Below are 19,804 nucleotides of genomic sequence, written 5' to 3'. Positions count from 1 at the left end.
CCTCCACCCCTCAGCCCTGCTCTGGGGGTGCTGCTTCTATTTTTGGGTGAAGTAGTGGGAGGCTGTGGTCACACCATTGTACTGGAATGCAGGTACTGTATTTGCACATTGCACAGTAATATCCTGAGGGTTACTTTAACAAAACCAATTTTCAGGATCATGCATTGTGTAGATCTCTCTCTCTCTCTCTCTCTCTCTCTCTCTCTCTCTCTCTCTCTCTCTCTCTCTCTCTCTCTCTCTCTCTCTCTCTCTCTCTCTCTCTCTCTCTCTCTCTCTCTCTCTCTCTCTCTCTCTCTCTCTCTCTCTCTCTCTCTCTCTCTCTCTCTCTCTCTCTCTCTCTCTCTCTCTCTCTCTCTCTCTCTGCAATACCCAATACACATTCTACAGTATGTACATTTGTGTACATGTGTCTTACCGTCTATATGATTCTGTGTGTGTGTGTGTGTGCGCGTGCGTGCGTGCGTGTGTGAACTCTGACGATTGTGGTTTGCACATGTGTGCATGCGTGCATGCGTGCATGTGTTTGTCTGAGTGTTTGCACTATGGAGAGAATCCGGGGAGGCAGGAGCCGATGCGGTAGCTACGGACTCGTAACCATGGTGACGTAACTATGGCAACAAAGCTTGGAAAGCCAGTGACTTAATTGGCATCTCGCAGGCATCGCGAATCCTCCATCCTCCAGAATAGACACCCTTGACACAGTAATGTTAGCATCATCACAAGCCAGACAACACTCAGCGTCATTAATAAGGACTCTAACAAGCTAATCAATACCATGTGTGCCCTTCTACAGACGTGTGTGTGTGTGTGTGTGTGTGTGTGTGTGTGTGTGTGTGTGTGTGTGTGTGTGTGTGTGTTTGACAGCCATGTGTGAGCGAACGTGAGTGAGACACAGAGGAAGAAGGGGTACCGTCAAACTGTAGTCTCTCTCTCTCCCTCTGTGTGTGTGTGTGTGTGTGTGTGTGTGTGTGTGTGTGTGTGTGTGTGCATGCGTGTGCATGTTTGTGTGTGTCTGTGTGTGTGTGTGTGTGTGTGTGTGTGTTGTGTGTGTGTGTGTGTGTGTGTGTGTGTGTGTGTGTGTGTGTGTGTGTGTGTGTGTGTGTGTGTGTGTGTGTCGTTGTGTGTGCATTAGTTTTTGACCCCTTGATATCATCCCGATGTTAAGGAGATACTCACATCGTCCACTGCAGTTTCTGATTCTTGATTGAGTTGTACAGGGCCTGTGGAGACAAACCAGAAAGACATGTCGTTTGATGACAGTGACAAATATCCAACAGATTTACGTAACCTCACAAGGTGATTCGTGATAATTGAACGGCGGAGGGGGGGAAGGGAGGGGGTTGGGTTTGTCAATTGTGGTGGTCATTCTATGTGCAACAACTTTAATCTCAATTTACCATCTTCATTTTCTCATCCAATCAATCCATCCATCCGATACAATATGTCAGCCAACAATCCATCACTTTCATATTGACCTATCGGACGGGCAATCAATGGATACACATACAGACGGAAAAAAAATCAATCAACCAACCAACCATCCAATAAATAATTGTGACACTGCAGTATAGACTCAATGAGGTAAAACTACAACTACATCAATGCATGAGACTACGGTAAGAACTAAACTACAACTACATCAATGCATGAGACTACGGTAAGAACTAAACTACAACTACATCAATGCATGAGACTACGGTAAGAACTAAACTACAACTACATCAATGAATGAGACTACGGTAAGAACTAAACTACAACTACATCAATGAATGAGACTACGGTAAGAACTAAACTACAACTACATCAATGAATGAGACTAAGGTAAGAACTAAACTACAACTACTTCAATGCATGAGACTACGGTAAGAACTAAACTACAACTACATCAATGCATGAGACTACGGTAAGAACTAAACTACAACTACATCAATGCATGAGACTACGGTAAAAACTAAACTACAACTACATCAATGCATGAGACTACGGTAAGAACTAAACAAGTAAAAACAGATGAGATCCAAATGCTCGTCACTCGTGCGCTTGTATCCTATTAAGCTGCATATTCTCATCTGTGAAATCAAGCTCTTGTAGTTTTGCTGGCTGGTCATCATGCCATCATGTAAAACAAGCGAGAACTCAACTAACTTTGTAATTCTTAAAGGGGTGTACAAACAGATGACTATCACTGCTAGTGAGGTAGCACCTGCAAGTACATGGTAAAATCCTCTGTCTTCATTTGTCCATTTTGAATTCGGAATTGAGTGAAATTATGACACTTAAAGATTGTACTGTGTACGCTATGTATATGTGTACAGTTTCCCCGGTGGCCATGTCCAGTGAAACGGACGCCTCGGGAAGAAAAAAGGCGATAGGGGGATATGAAGAAGCCCAGCCATTTGGCATCACATGCTGCTCTGCTCCATCCTGACTCCAAGAGCCGCAACAGGCTTATGGGAGACACGGTTTCAACCACCACAGAATCTGTAATGACAAGCCAAGCCGTTTAGACGCTTCTTGCTCCAAATCGGTGCTGGTTGAATGCGATACAGTGCCTGGCTGCATTCATACTTTCATACGTTACTTATGGTACTTGTGTATGCTTGTGTCAAATGTCACCAGGTACTGCACCCACTGTAACAGTAACGAACGTATGGATGTATGTCGGATTGGGAACAGCCAGCAACCGAACGGAGATAAAATAATAATAATGACAAAATGTGTGAAATTTCACTCCCCCTCCGTTTTCACTCCCGACGGATCTTTCATAATCTAATGACCGAATATGAGCCTCAGATAAAGCTGATGGTGAAGGGGGAGGAGAGCATTAAGCCATCAGAGGAGATGGGGGGGGGGGGGGGGGGTCCCTGATACAGATGAAGGCTTGGGGACAAGTCCTGACAGACAACCATGACATCAGAGGTGATGGAGAGGACACTTGAGCCTCACTATTCACCTCATTCACTGTGCTAATGTTGGTTAGAATTAGAAATGCTTCCTACTGTACACAGTGGGAGTCTGTCTCCATTACTGTGAGTGACCACAAATAGACGTTTAGGGAGAGAAGCCTAGTCCCCAATCAAAAGCACTCTCTTCCTTATTACGCTGTTAAGGAGCTACCGCAGATGGTTCACACTTCTCTGCTGCCTCTTCACGTGTTCCAAAGGTGATACTGTGATTTTGCGATTGAGATTTTCCTTTCCAGAGTCAAATTACATTTGGATTCATCATGGCCCGGACGACGAGTGTCTAATCTAGTTCATATGCAAAGTTCTCTCATAAAGTGGGACTAACCCAAAACAGTTGGGATCGTGAATATTCATATCCAGCCTGTGCTGAATTTAAAGCTCAGAAAATGTTCGCATGTAAAACCTGAAGTGTTCCCAGCTCGGCTGTTCGTGAATATTAACCGTCAAGACAGAATAGATATACCGGCTCAGTTCCCAGGATACAAGACACGTCCAGTTTTAACAACTTTCAGACATGTAATTACACACCAAAACGTTCAAAAAAATTTACTGTAAAAAAAAACGACAAAAGATATATATCTTCATATATGGAAACAGCCATATATGGAGACTGTCATGAGGCGTGATGTCACGAGGCGTGATAGACTGACAACCACATATGGAGGCGTGAGTGACGGAGCGACGGACGGGTTTTGCAGGTTTTCACAGTAATCTGTAATTATTATAGTAGTAATCATAGTAATTTCAATAATAGCTGATCTACAAGGTAGGTAGGTCGGTTTTTGTCTCCATTCATCATACGACGATTTTGTAGCACACACATGCTTGTCATTAAATCTTCACAGTGATAATTTGTAGGCCATTAAGGGTGTATTGATCGGCCAGAGATGGAGAGGCCATGGACTCTGGCTACAGGCACTGGCCGTGGAAATAAAGGAATCCATCAGAATCTATAAAACAACATACACTAATAAGCTAGGAGTCTAGACTGTACCTAGCCTGCTTTCTGTTGACTGTTATACTGTTGTCAGAACAAAGACACTGCAAGGACAATGGACCATATTTGAAATATTGTTTTCATGGCGAGTGATCTTTACTAACAAAAGGCAAGTCTCATCTGTATGCATTCATACATCTCACAGCCATCAAAGCTTATCGGACAAGATTACATTTGTTCCTCACTTGAGTCAGATTTGACCTCTTAAAACCCAGTGAACAAGGTCGAAATCAAGTTCAAATCTAACTAAAACAGGAAGCTAGATAAGAGGAAGCTAGGAGGGCTGGTGACAGAGGTATAGGGAGGGAGGTGTTTGTATCGCATCATCAATCAAACTCATTTGGCCTCAGGTCTCATTGAGACAAGGATGTATATTGTTTAGCTCCACTTATTAGCTTTATCGCTGTTACACAAAGCACAGCAAATGTGGGCCAAAAGACTTGAGTGGAGGCCTTACAGAAAACATCACCAAGTCGTGGTTTGGCCTAATCGGCTCCACCAATCATTCTGGTAACTCACAAATTAATAAGCACAATATAATAGTGCATACAAGAAATGTAGATGGTTCTAAATCCAGCAACAGCCTAATAATGGCATGGCTTGCCAGCAGAACCACACTGAACGCAACAAGTGCTTTTCACCCAACAATGATAATGCGTGGAATGTTTCACGGATGTTCACCGCATTGTGTTGTATACAGAACTGAAACGGCCATTTCATCTGACAAACATCAGTGTTCTAAATGCAAATGTTCATAATGCAAAAAAACAATCGACCATCTTCAGAAATCAACAAAGGACAGCAGCCCATTAGGTCAATAACACGCTGGATGTCATATTGACCTATAAAATCCAAGTGGTGAAAATCAATTTGTCTCTGGCTTTGGGTGATTATGTACAATAGTATTGACAGTTCCCTGCCAGTTGCTGTTTTTCTATATAAGCTACTGTATTATGATAAGCTGATGAAACAACTTAAATTCCCAATTCAGTTGGATTCCTTTATGATTTGTATATTCTGTTACATGTTTTTACCTTCCTCCTCTTAACAGCCTGTGGGTGGTTCTGTCCATCCTGGGCCTTGCCCAGCAGGTCTGGGAACACCAGGGGCTTGAGCGAGCGGGAGCGCGGGGTTCTGGGATACCGGAAAGGGTCCATCATCCGGAATTCCCGTCCGTAGCGCACAGAGCAGAGGGAGCGCGAGCGGAGGCGACCGGACGAGTGCAGGCTGTTGACACCAATCATGTTAGGAGAGGACACTACTGTGTCAGAAGTATACTGTATATGACCTTTTTGGACGATATGACGGACACTCACTTCATTCACAGTCCACCAAACAATATAGCTTCAGTGTTTTCACTCTCGGGAAATGACCACAGAAATGAAAGGCAGCTTCATCCAATAAGTAAAAATAGTGTGGCAAAAAGGCAGTTAATCGAACCCGGGTGCTCTCCAATGGCTGGCACCGTCCCCACACAGTTCACAGGTCATAGTTAAGAGAAGCATTGAAGTGGTTGACCAGAAGACAGCAATGGGAGTGTGCCGTCACCGTCACAGAAAGCTGTTGTTGGGTTAGCAGGAAATCATCTGCACGGGTCGGCCAGTAAATCAGTTGGTGAGTCAGTGGTGCCACAGGACTTGTCAGCAGGCATCAAACCTGCACTGTGACCCTCCTGAATGTCCCGATCAACACGCTCCGGGCATCAGCACCAGAGTGCCCACACGCCTCTGAATAATTGATCTGACGCACAATGTATTATACATGGACAGAAATGACGGCCACTGCTTCACTGAGACCTAGACCTCACGGCGTTGGCTGATTTAGACTGTTGTTTTTATAGGGCTCTCTTCCACAGGTGAAGGCTGGGTTGTTGGTGGCGGTTATGTCCTCTCCGTTTCAGGATTATTCCAGAGGCGTCTTCTTCTTCCAGTGTGAAGGCACAGGTGTTCTATAGACCTACACTCTAAAGACATGGGAGGCCAGCAATGAAAACGCCACTTCCTCTTCCAAACTGTCGTTTAAGTGAGGTGGTCAGGCGTGTTTCAATCGATGCTAGCCAAGTTACTCCTGAGGTACGTGGCACCTTTCCAGCTGGCAACTTCTTTTTGTGTGATAACCAGTGGGTACACAGAGAAGTAAATCATGCATACACTGACAGCACACAGCTCACAGTGGGTACCCTGTACTTGCAGTGGCGTAAACAGACGTCCGGCGTGAGCCAGCTGGGTGCAACTAGGGCGGAAATTAGGATCCACAAAAAGGCACAGGCCGACTCAAGACTCTTTGGCACAAGCCCCAAAACATGAACCACATGAACACACGCTCAGAGAGACACTGATAATGAATGTGAGAGAGAGAGAGAGAAGGATGGATGACCAGTTTGCTACTTAGGGAGCAGGGAACTCCAAAAAGTACTGTCACGTCACAAGGCCGCCGCAATAAAAACAAATCAAATTTGCCGAACGAACGCAGAAATGACGAAATTGCCCAGCAAGCATTTGCGGGCGGCGGCGGCGGGAGATAAAAGAAGCACAGTCGGCGCACAACACAGGTGTCGAGGTTAAGAAGCCGGGGATTCAGTCTGGCTCAACAAAGAGCAATCCTGTTGCTTCTGCTTTTAAAATGGATACCAGTCATAGTGATGACGGCTGTCAGATCACCACTTCTCCTTTACAGATAAAAGTCCATCACTTCTTCGCCCCCGTCTACGTGGACCGGTCCCTCGTCATCGCTTACACTCCTTCTCCTTCGTCCCCCGCGCCCGTGTACGCACTGAGGTGCACTTCTTTCAGTATCTCTCTCCACCGGCGCTTCTCCTGATCATCCCCTGTCACTGGTGTTTTGAATCCCTTCCCGTTGCACTGCACGGTGGCTGTGGGTGGACGCGAGTGGAGGGATAAAGCCGGTCCCCCGCCCCCCCGCCGGTGTATTTCAAGGCTCGTTCCGTTCTCTTTTCCGCTTGTTCGCTGATGATTCTCATTTGTCCCTCGCGACACAGTGCTTTTTCTGGCTTTTTCGGTCTGCTGCTGCGGAAAAAGGAGAGGAGGGAAGAGGAGAGAGAGCAGGCTGGCTGAATCGCAGTGAGAAATGAAGCGGATAGGGACGGTGCTCTCTCTCTCTCTCTCTCGCTCGCTCGCTCTGTCAACGCGTACCTCCCTCCCTCCTCCAGTCACTCGGCAGCGAATCACAGTCTACCAACTGCTTTCTCCATGCACACATACACAGACACATGCTGACGTGGACACAATAGTGTGTGCACACATGCACTTAGCCACACACAAACACGCGTTTGAAAATATACTTTGAATGCCAATTAGCATTCAGTGGCTGTCTTGATATTGAGATGGGAGAGCCCATCGTTAGAAGTGTGTGAGATGGCAAGAATGTGTGTGTGTGTGTGTGTGTGTGTGTGTGTGTGTAAGTAACACACACACACACACACACACACGGACAGACACCTGTAGATATACAAAAGGTCACCTATGGCACGCGCATGTATGGACACACACGCACACACGCGCACACACACACACACACACACACACACACACACACACACAAAGCAACAACACGGCCTGCACTGAACTTTGCATTCAGCAGGACTGCTATATTCAACTATGAATAAAACATTAGGCCTACAAAAATTAATAAATAAATAAAAAGTGCACCAGCATCATTTCTCAAACAAAATGTGCCCTGTTCCTTCAGTCGGCATTTGAGTACCACTGATGATTAGGGTTTTTAGCGTTTAATGAATTCTTAGGAGCGCATGAGCCACGGCCATCGCTCCTAAAATGAAATTGGACTCTGCTGTGTATACACTGACTGCATCACAATCAGTCAGTTATGTTACAGTAAAATAGAGAAACCAGTCAAATGGAGAAAACCGGAACGGGGGGCTAGTGGGGGGCACGCACGGGTCCCTTTGAGTAATGCCAGGTTCCCCCCCCCCCCTGGCACTGAATGCCAGGTTGAAAGCTTGTTGAATGCGTGACTTCGAGGACATTTATAACCCCTGCAGACTGCAGACCACATTATTTAAGTATTAGGTCGCTCAGCATGTTTGCAAGTGTCGGCGGGCAGCTCTCGAGCCAGCTCTCCTCCGACTATCATGCCTTAATGTCTCTGCCTCGCAGTCGCTGGACAAATGCACCCCCATTGTCTTGCTAGTAATGTGTAATACTGTATAGGCTACTGTATATTGATCACATGAATGCCACACATAATAAATAAGTCTTACCATTTGATGAGGAAACAGTGGATGAAATCTATCTTTTCTAACATAGGAAAGTGATGAATCCAAAATATTTCCCCTCAGTAATCAATAAAGTTCTGGTATGTATGAAATCATGTGTCCATTACTCCATTACCAATTCCGATGTCGGCTAGTGGGACTAGTGGAGGATGTGTATCCAAAGGACTGAATCACCTCAGTAATCAATCAAGCTCTGATCAAAACGGCGTCATCCTTTTAACCCGGCTACCGTTAGCCTAAGATTTAGACTCTCTATCGTAGATGAACTTTATCGATTTTCAATCTACAAGAGTCTGAGGCTTCATTTCCCTGAGCAGGGGGACGGACACCAGCTGGTACCGTATAGGGCTCTGAACATGTACAAATGCAAAACATAAGGTGCTTACCCTGATGCCCCAAATGTTAGAGAGGCCTGCAGGGTGCTTGTGCAATGCATTAGTCCATAGTTTTCAATAAAGAAGTGTTTTAATCCCGTAAGTGGCCGATTCTGTACACAAGAAGATGTAAACAAGATGTAAACAAGAAGTAAACGAAGACGGGGAAATGGCGTTCAGCCACTTACGGGACTGAAACACTTCTTTGAAGCCTTAGAGTCTAAGGCTAATCGATTCGACATTTTCCATCTACGAGAGTCTAAGGCTTAGACTCTCGTAGATTGAAAATCTAAGTGTAAGTGAGCAGTTTCTCAGTAGAAAGGGCTTATATAACGTCCATTCCAAGTTTTATTAGCCTTTGGTCGTGAGGTTAATTCTATATAAATTAACTTCTTTCTCATTTACGTGAGAGTATAGTCAGTTCATGCGGTGTGGTGCATCACGGAGCACCACGTTGTAAACTTGGAGATTTGTGCATTTTGCAGTTTATAACGTTTTTCACCCAAAGTTAGATATTTCCTGTTGCTTTGTATGCCGTGAAATGGGGCGTGGAACAATGCAAATTGCGCTTGTGATTTTACGACAGCTGCCAGCCGTAAGTGCAATACACATGTGATCTGCACATATCAGGGACATGCGCAGTCTGTCTGTCTGTCTATCTGTCTGTCTGTAAAGCGCCTTGGATAAAGGCGCTATGTACATTTACCATTTAAAGGAGAATTCCATGCTAGAATGCTTTCTTATCTTTCTTACCTTTCTTTGTAGTTGTTACGTCCCCACCAAAGAGGTACAGGTGTTTTTTTGTGCAAAAACTCCTTATTGGCTGTTTTCCCTACCATAAGCCCTCAATGAATTGCATTGCATTGAATGGGAATTGAATGGGGCTATGGGGTGTTATGCTAGTTCGCTTATTTCCATCGAAAGAAGTAGTAAAGTGTGCCGCTTGGGATATTATTTACATTATGAAGAGAGGATATATACAAAGAAATTATAATTTTGAGCGATGGAAATAAGCGAATTAGCACAACACCCCATAGCCCCATTCAATTCCCATTCAATTCAATGCAATTCATTTAGGGCTTATAGTAGGGGAAATAGCCAATAAGGAGCTTTTGCACAAAATAACACCTGGACCTCTTTGGTGGGGACGTAACAACTACAAAGAAAGGTAAGAAAGCCTTTTAGTATGGAATTCTCCTTTAACAGAGTATTTCAATATTGCAGTATTCAAACTTTTACAGTAAAGAATGTGAGTACAGTACTCCCACCACTGCCAGCAGGCCCAGCTCAGTTTTATTTTGGCGTTCTCTCTTGTCTTTCTCTCTTTCTCTCTCTCTTCTCCTTCCCTCGTCATGTTAAACTCTGAGACAGCTTAGGGAGCAAGGGGAGCACAGGCCTCTGTGGACCTCCTCAGCATCCACACCCTGTCTGTCTGTCTGTCTGTCTGTCTCTCTCTTTGTGTCTGTCTGTCTGTCTGTCTGTCTGTCTGTCTGTCTGTCTGTCTGTCTGTCTGTCTGTCTGTCTGTCTGTCTGTCTGTCCAGTTTTCAATTCAAAGGAGCTTTATTGGCACGTGAGAAAACATACGTTTGCCAAAGCATGTGTCAAAATATGATAAAAACAGTTGAAAATGGGGAAAGTATACAGTTGGAGGGGGTATAAAGCTTCTTTTTTTTTTAAAGAAATAGTAGCAATTGTTTCACAGTCATTTTGTTAGAAATAGCAGCACCTTTTCTCAGGACTATTTAAATAACATACAAAATGTGTTTAATGGTAGGACCCCTAAATCTCTCCTTTCTTCAGGCATGACCTGGTTGTCTGTGTCCAGACAAGCTGGCAAGTGCTGGCACAAGGCGTATCAGTACGGAGCCGGCTAAATGCTCCAAAGCGCCAATTTCTTGTGGTCGGACTGGGTCAACATCGGGGACAAACGCAAAGGCTGATGTATTCTCCTCCATCTCACAAGAGTGAATCAGGTGTCCAAAATCCTCCATCTTTTCTCCCAGTGCGCCAGACCACCAGTCCATCCCTCAGCACAACCGATAACATCAATACGCATAATTACTGTTTGCGGGGTGTGCGGCCCACATGTGTGATTGAGCTGCACAACATTTTACATTTTTCATTCCAGCAGAATTTGTTCTCTTGGTGTGTGGCTGGTGACCTACTTCAGCGCATCATTAGCTTACACTTCAAGCTGTGCAAGAAGCAGAGAGAGAGAGAGAGAGAGAGAGAGAGAGAGAGAGAGAGAGAGAGAGAGAGAGAGAATGAGATGGGGTGACTTGTCACCTTACAATGAGGTTTGCAGCAATTCACCAGCTTGGACCAAAAAGTCGAACTATGTGGCGTATACTGAGATAACAATAGAATCTATGTTTTCTAGTCAAAATGATAATGGGGAGAAGATACTGTAGGCTTAAAAGCTGGCTTGCGCTGTTACAACAACAATGACAACATTCTGTCCAAATAGCGTGTTATTAGTAATATAACTTATGCCATTTGCGAGATGCTCTTATCCGATATCTTTTAGAGTATAATGACAACACCTTATTTTATCAAAGTTGGCCTCTATATATTGTGCCGAATATAAGACGACTCTGATCATAAGACGACCCCCATTTTTCGAGACTCATTTGTGGAAAAAGAACATTGAATGTCAAATAGTCTAGTCCCCGATTATAATACGACCCGGAATATAAAACATATGGTCTTATATTCAATAGACAATAGACTATTGTGATGAATATGAGACTATGTTTTATATTCCCGGGCGCAGACTTTGGCTTTGACACTGGCATGTACTCTATTCAATAGAGTACATGCCAGTGTCAAAGCCAAAGTCTGTGCAGTGATTTATGATTTATACATGATCCTTAACACAACAAACACACTCAGCCTGTATAGTACTGAATAAGCCTTTAGCTTTAGCAGAGGGTTCACACACGTAAATCAAAAACTGTGTATTGAAAAACATTACGGTTCCCTGCTGAAAGTGACGCGACAGGACAAGGATTGCAGCAGCATATATATATTTTTCTTTTACATTTTTATTGCCCAATTATCTAATGTAATCCCGGGGCGCTACACTTCCTCTGCCAACCTGGGGAGACCTTCTATTTTCTGATTATGATTTCCATTGATTTAAGAAGTAGAAGTGGAAGAAGTAGGTCGGGAGTGGCTTATTGTCGGTATCAGCCGGCAACACGCGGGAGTCTGTCCCCGTTGCAATGTGCAAGATCTCTGGGAGATGTATTGCTGAGGTGGAGCGCCACACCTACCATCAGCTCCCGGTACTTCCCCCACAACTTGTGTATTAACATTATTAACGTGTAACATTTTGTGTATTATGTTTCAGTCGTCTGAACATTTCACTTTCCCGGACAAACTTAATTGTCATGGGCTTTGGATAAACCAGGTTATGTCTGTACAGCAGTCTGTGTACACAATTTCACCCACTTTTTTTAGACCTGTGAACCTGTGGTGAGAGAATAAAGTTGAAGTTGGCTTAGACTGCACAGTAATCTGTGTCACTTCAAGTTATTGTGTGTGTAACTTTCAATTAAACAAAAGTGATTTGTATTATCGTCTTTCGTATATGATTCCAAGTTTCTGTCTTTGTTGTTTTGAAATTGTGCTATTTTACCATGAACATTAGTGAGGACCAATTATATGAAGATAGGTTGGAAAGAGGTGAAGTGGTCTTTTAACAAGAGCTTGTGTGACTGAATAATAACACTGGATCAATTGGGACACCGGACGGTTCTTTTCACCATTTTCCGTATACCAGTGTTGTTTTCGTCGACTAAAACTAAGACGAAATATGTTCGTCGACTACCTTTTTTCACTGACTAAAACTAAATAAAAACTAAATAAAAACTAATCTATGATGACTAAAACTAAGACTAAATACACTGACAATTTCGTCAACAAATAAAAACTAGACTAAAATGTTAGGAAGGGACTAGTGGACAAGAGATCCAGTTTTATGCTGGGTTGCATGCTGAAAATAGCAGATCTACAATCTTGCAACAAAATATGTCATTACAACGACATCAAGGCCTGTCAAAACACATTTTAGTCGACTAAATCAACTGTAGATTTAGTCGACTAAAATCGTATGACATTTAGTCGACTAAAACTAGACTAAACACTAGAACATTCCAGGTGAAAATGTGACTAAAACTAAGTGAAAACTATTCAAGAGACAACGACTAAAACTAAAATAGAAATGTGCTGCCAAAAACAACACTGCCGTATACAAGGTTACTTTCTGCAACGACAGCAACAACATTCCATTTCTGCGAGGGGAAAATTGAAGGCCACTCATAGCCTGTTGCCGTTCTGCTGAGTGATAACACGTCCCCTAGTAGTGTACATATAGTTGACGATGACATCATTATGAAAAGCCTGTGACAAACATAATACTAAAGCTCTAGATTAGGTTATAGCTCTAGATGGGCACACATAATTACTGTGTACTGTACTGAGTACCAAACTCAGTTTTGCCAATAGTTTTACGTGGGAAGCATAGATAATGTACATTAGCTATTACATTATATAAACTTCTATTTTTGGCCTTAAATCTACCACTATGTGACATTAGCTCGTGGCAAGTCATATGAAGGGGATGAGTGAACACAGGTGACCTTATTTGATTACCATATTTGGAATGCAAATGCAGCTGCGTTCATAAGGTAATGTGCAGATAAAAAAGTTAAAAATATTATACAGCAAGCTATACATGTCTGACTATTTAAAAGTAAAACACACGGCCACAAAGCATCAAAGTGAACAAGCATTTGAGAATGTGGTACGAAGAAAATGTTCTGAACGTGGACAGGGTGGCACGGTGTGCTGAAAAGCACGGCACCATAGTACCTCTGCACAGCCTATTCCAGAGATTACTCCATTATAATTGTGGTGGTAATGGAAAACAATATCAGTGGGTTTACTCATTATGAAGACAGAGACAGAGAGAGAATAACAGATTAATAATAGGAAACACAAATAGGTAAACAAGGAGATGAAGAAAGGAAGCAATATTTGACAGAGGAAGAGGCAGGGGAGCGACACGCAGCAAAGGTCGTCATGAACGGGACTCGAACACGCGACGCGCTGTCAGGCCAAAGCCTATATGTGGCATGCGCCTGGACCACTATAGGCCAGCGGGCACGACGAGAGTAAATTATTAAGGAGAGAGAGAGAGAGAGAGCGGGAGGGAGGGAGAGGGACGTGAGAGAGATTTGAAGAAAGAGAGACAAGAGAAAGAGTCACTATGGGGATGCCAAGTCACACACATTACTTTCCAGACTGCCAGGCAGCTGATTTCTGTTTGAGCTTGATAGGGTTCAGCAGCACTCCCCCTGTGTTCACTGTCCCTCAGAGTCAAGCTGCAACATATTGCAGAGGCTTAAAGGGCCACTCAATATGCAGAAGGTCTAATTTCAAGTTTTCAAGTGCGTGACAAATATTGTTATGTAATAATATACTCAAAATCTACAAAGTAACTAGTAACTAAAGTTTCCAAATAAATGTAGTGGAGTGAAAGTACAACTTTTGCATCTGAGATGTAGTGGAGTAGTAGTAAAAGTATTGGAAATTGGAAATACTCAAGTAAAGTACAAATAACTCAAAATTGTACTTAAGTACATTAAATACAGTACTTAAGTAAATGTACTTAGTTACTTTCCACCACTGGATACATGAGGACTGCATCAACATGATCAGATCAAGAGGGATTATTTGTCACTACTCATTATGCGCACAAACAAAACTGACAACAATACTGGACATGATTATGATAATAGAAATATCTTCACGTGTTCTACACTTTTCTTAACTAAGGCTCTCATAGACGATTGGACACATAGTTTTTTTAGACTAGCCGATTCTTTCTTTTTTTAACCCCTATTTCACGTTATGCCAATTGATTCCTCCCCACACACATTTCTGTGTTGTCACTATGGCGTCGTATCCTACGGACGTACCTGCCATCGAGGAGCCCCAACCGGGAGGACGTGGAGCTTTTGTCCTATACTCCTCTCCCCGCTGACAGGCGATGCCCCAGCCCGTAGTAGTATGTGCAAACGACCAATGCACCTTCCCTCCCACAACCAACTGTGCTCGTGTTGTGTAGACTCTTGACAATGCCAAATGCACCACAATGGATTCGAACCCACAACCTCAGTGGTGGTGGCTAATGGCTATGGGGACTTTACCACTGTGCCACCTGAGTGCCTGCCCCGGGCCACATGAAGTCTGAGATCCTCATGAAGACCATATCATTATTAGTCCCATCTTGTTCTTCATCATTCAGGCCCAGTTGGGGCGAGGCGTAGCCTATACTGTACATGCATTTGATTTGTCAATATGCTGCATTATTGCATTAATCTCATACATAAAGTATTTAACGGGGTGGACTCTATTATCACGAGGTGAGATCGGGCGATAAGATCACGTCGGACAAGGACAAAGACAAGAGGACGGATGCAGTGACAGACGGTATTGCCAGGCTCATTGCTAACGCGAATGGAAATGGGAAAGCAGGAAAATGAGGAGAGGAAATGAGGGAGTGGAAGGGGAATAAGAAATGGCGTGAATCATTTGTTAGCGGGAAATGAGTGATGAGACAGGACAGGAGAGAGAGACGATGGGATGAAGAGAGAGTCCTTCGAGAGGAGAGACAAGGATGGAGGAGAGCTACGATTGGGTGGAGGTGAGAGAGGCTTCGCAGTGTGACAAAGATAAAGGTGCAGCGAGAGAACGAAGGTAAGAGAGAGAGAGAGAGAGAGAGAGAGAGAGAGAGAGAGAGAGAGAGAGAGAGAGAGATGAACAGTCGAGACGAGAGAAGGATCAAGTGGGGGTGTATTTACAGTAAAGAGTTGGAGAACAGAAAGACAGTGGCTTGAGGCTGAAAAATGGACAATCTGCAACAGAAAGATAGATACAGAGTGGGAGTTGGTGCATGAAAGCATATTTTTTAAAACCTAGATCTATAAAATACTTGAATAAAACAAGCTACAGTTGCAGGCCATATGACCTTGTCCGTTTATCTTCGCAGAGGTTTGCGTGATCTGCGCATTTCACAATGTAGATATTATGTCCGGGTCAATGGACCTATTTACTTCGCTCTCTTTTCCTCCTTCAGTCTCTGTTTCACTCTCACTCTCTCAGCTTTATAGCCATACAGAGGCACGAAAGGCAGGCTGATGCAGGCTGATGCTATCCATCCAGATCTTATAATAGCGACCAAAGTCTTTCGCTTGAGAATTAATTCCTTTCTGCAGAAGGACGGACACTGGCCCATATAGCTCCCTCATGCATTATGGATACGCCATTACCACTTGTTGATTTGTGTTCCGGGGGCGATGCGAGCACATAAAACTAATCAACGGCATCATCGTTAAGAGTGCGCCAACAGGCCAGGCAACCCCCGCTGATTGGGTTATTTCAGCAAGTCATTTGCCTCTGGGCCTCGAAACCTCGGCATCTATTCTAGACGAACTCAACAGGGTTATACATGTAAGCTAATAGCCCATGCTGATAGCCTATAATCTAATAGCGCTGTGGCCGAGCGACAGAGAGCCCGAGGGGGAGCTGTGTCTCCTTCCTCTTGTATCCAGACAACACAACAATTAGTCTCCCTGCCCCTCGCCTTCGCCGGAGTGAAACCAGGAAGTGGCGGGCCTAAGCAGGACTCTGATTGGAGGCCCCTGGAGACAAGGTGTGTGTGTGTGTGCCAGCTGGCACTGCTGAGTGTGAGCCAAGCAAGCCACTGTGTGCTCAAACACTGATGTATGCGTGCAAGGAACATTGCGGTGCTGGAACACAAACAGCTGATTGTCTATTTTAACAGAGGTGTGTGTGTGTGTGTGTGTGTGTGTGTGTGTGTGTGTGTGTGTGTGTGTGTGTGTGTGCGTGAGTGCGTGCGTGCATGCATTGTGTGCATACACAATTCAACACCGCTTTGGTAAATATTCCCACCTGAGTTAGAAATGAAATGTGTGTGTGTGTGTGTGTGTGTGTGTGCGCGTGTGCGTGAGTGCGTGCGTGCATGCATTGTGTGCATACACAATTCAACACCGCTTTGGTAAATATTCCCACCTGAGTTAGAAATGAAATGTGTTTGTGCGTGCGTGCGTGCGTGTGTGTGTGTGTGTGTGTGTGTGTGTGTGTGTGTGTGTGTGTGTGTGTGTGTGTGTGTGTGTGTGTGTGTGTGTGAGAGAGTGTGTGTGTTTGTTAGTTTATTTCTCTCAGTCATTTACAATACAGTTTAACATTCAGAATGAGGGTTACACAATTACAGTTTGACTGAAAAGGTTTGGGCTGAAGCCGAAGCTTATTATGCCCACCTTTGTGTGGGTGACTGTGTGTGTGTGTGTGTGTGCGTGTGCGTGTGCGTGTGCGTGTGCGTGTGCGTGTGTGTGTGTGTGTGTGTGTGTGTGTGTGTGTGTGCGCGCGCACGTCGGTGCGTGCGTGGGCATGTGCGTGCGTGGGCAGGTTACAGTATGTGACTTACTTTGAGCTGGTCTCTGGGAAAATCTTGGCCATCATTTAGTCCTTCCAGGTTCCCAATGAACTGTGTGCAGGACATCCTCTTACCAATGTTCTGAAAAGAACACAAGAAGGGACTCAACCATCCAATATCTTTAACCAAATGGGCCATTGGTCCATTTGGTTCCCTTTGTACATTCTTAGATTTACAGTAAACATGAAGGATGTTACTGTGTGAAACTGTGAATTGATCCCAACTCTGTGATGGCTTTTCTGGAAATTCCACAGGCTGAAATGTAAGGGTCCTTACAGTTTTTTTTTTTTTTTTTTCCTTTTTCTTCTTCTTCTTCTTTTATCTAATTTTAATTCTTTATTTTCTGGTTTTGAAATGCTATACAAACAATATGCTTATAATAATTACTATAATAATGACAAATGACAGCAGCAGCTGCCATTATGAAGATGCCCATGACAATAAGTCATGTAGCATCTACTATCAGCCACAACAAACAAATCATGACAATAAGTCATGTAGCATCTACTATCAGCCACAACGATCATGACAATAATTGATCGTAATAGAGATGACAATGACGACAACCACAAAACCGCTCCACAAAAGTATTGAGTAATGATGATGATGATGATGATGATAGTGGCCATGATGAAGATAAGAGACGCATTGCCATTCTTTGAATCCTTCCCAATTTTGCCCTTGAGACGAGAGCAGGCCTCTCATCTGCAGGCCTGCGTTATCTCACAAAGCAGTGGCGGGTGGCCTAGATTTACCATGGGGAAGCTAGCGGATTTATGAGACCTGAAGCCTCCACCCACATGAGCTGGTGGATAACTCTGGGTCGTTCCCTAAAGCAGTGTCTTGTTGGTGTTGTTGTTATATAGCCTATTTGAAAAAAGTTAATTTAAAGAAAATGTTTGTAACATTGTTTTTCTTACACCATCGGGGCCCATGAAGTAAATCACCGTCAAGTTCAAGTGCACGGCCATGCGCCCGAGACGGAGATTGATAATCTCTGTCAAATTAGTGCTATATGAAAACTGATCGCCTTGCTGACGATGGGCACATTTTATTGTTCCTTCGCCTTTTTTTTTATTTTTTATAGAGGGACAGACAGTAGGCTGACAGGAAATGGGGGAGAGAGATGGGGGAGTGACATGCAGTGAGGGCCGTCGGGATCGGGATTCGAACCCGCGGCACACCGCCAGACTCGGTCTACCGGCCAAGGTGACTGGACCACTGAATCACGGCCCAGGCCCAATTCTTTATCTTCGTTGAATGTGAATGTTAATTTTGTATATGAGATATATATATATACACACACACACACACACCGGTATATATATTGTATGTATTGTATATACAGGTAAGTATATGTATATGTAAATTATACACACATTACAGCAGTACCCCGAACAAAATCAAATTGGCTTCAATGAGATTTAATACCAATGGCAGCTTGTACTTACATGACCATGCAGATCTGAGTTCAGCAGCATCAAGGCGCAGGTGAGAGTGTGGACTGCATCTAAGGGATGAAATGCAAACCGTCTTTAACATGAGATCAGAAAACTACCTATCAGAACAATGGTAACACCTTTAAATCTAAGCGTGTAGATTTGCACAAACTCATATAGTTACAAATCGACAAATGAACACCAACCATGTAAAACTAATTTCCCTTGAGGGTATTACAGTACACAGTATGACATGATTACCAAATTGATCCATAGAGAAATACAACTATAAGGTCACTGGTACTTCGAGGATAACATGACCTTATGTGTAATGTATTTTAATTCTCAGGACCATTTCTCACTGTAGTGTCAGTACATTACAGAGGATGCCATTATACCCTATGTACGGCATTTGTTTATTTTTACCTTTTCTCTCCAACTGCCTTTCTCTTTTTTTCCTCCCCGATTTAGACATTGCCAATTCACCCTATGTGACTGATGATTAGTCCCCGTCCCTGTCACTGGCAGCCTACTGTTGGGGGTCGACACATGGAATCGCCATCTGCTTCTCGTCACCTGACAGTGAGAAGTTTCACGGGGAGATGGCTGTAGGAACACGCTATTCCTCCCAGGAACGCTCCTTGCTGAACAGGTGTCCTGATCAACCTACACGTATATATATATATATATACACAGTAGGAGTCGCTAGTACAGTATCTACAGAATTCACCCTCCATTGCAAGCAGGAACTTTTACTTTACCCCCGATAATGATCAAACAATGGTGGACAAACTGCACAATCCCATTACTTGAGTAAGTATTACTTACCGGTACTTACATTTCTTTTTAATATGAATGCATTGCTGTATTGTATTCACAATGCAACCTCGTAACTCTGAAATCACCCACTATGCAACACCCGAGTCCCTACACAGACACAAAATGGCATGGCAGTGTACTACTACAGTGTGTGGTTGTATGCATACTGTAAATGTAGGCCATTAGTCAGACAGCGGAATTGCTGTTGATGCAGATTCCTCAGAAATATAAATAAACCAAAAAATAAAACTATCAACCTACTTTCAAATCCCAGTTACACTTCCAGCAACTTGCCCGACAACAATGCTTCTAATGCGAGACAAACTCAATAACGTATTAATTCGCAAGCAAGCAAAGCCTTGTGAATGCTTTTTGTTGGGAATGACTTCTACAGTACTGTTCATCTCAAATGAGGTGAAACAGGTCTCT

At 43.7% G+C, this 19,804-nt stretch overlaps 1 protein-coding gene across 2 annotated transcripts in view; it reads right to left on the bottom strand.

Moving 5' to 3' along the window:
• The window catches only part of LOC310875132 (uncharacterized protein), an 81,987-nt gene that overhangs the window by 17,570 nt on the left and 44,613 nt on the right, over positions 1–19,804 (bottom strand). For both annotated transcript variants that reach the window (XM_083788244.1, XM_083788243.1), the window contains exons 10-12: positions 18,569–18,627; positions 17,109–17,198; positions 1,177–1,220 (exon numbers count right to left, since the gene is read on the bottom strand). In XM_083788244.1, coding sequence (XP_083644370.1) covers positions 1,177–1,220; positions 17,109–17,198; positions 18,569–18,627 — 193 coding nt within the window. The remainder of the gene's footprint in view (positions 1–1,176; positions 1,221–17,108; positions 17,199–18,568; positions 18,628–19,804) is intronic.

This window comes from Protomyctophum parallelum (assembly GCF_964188405.1).
Source record: "Protomyctophum parallelum genome assembly, chromosome: 17".
Classification (NCBI taxonomy): Eukaryota; Metazoa; Chordata; class Actinopteri; order Myctophiformes; family Myctophidae; genus Protomyctophum; species Protomyctophum parallelum.
Note: the sequence above shows the minus strand (reverse complement) of the source record. Positions and strands in the feature narration are given on the sequence as shown.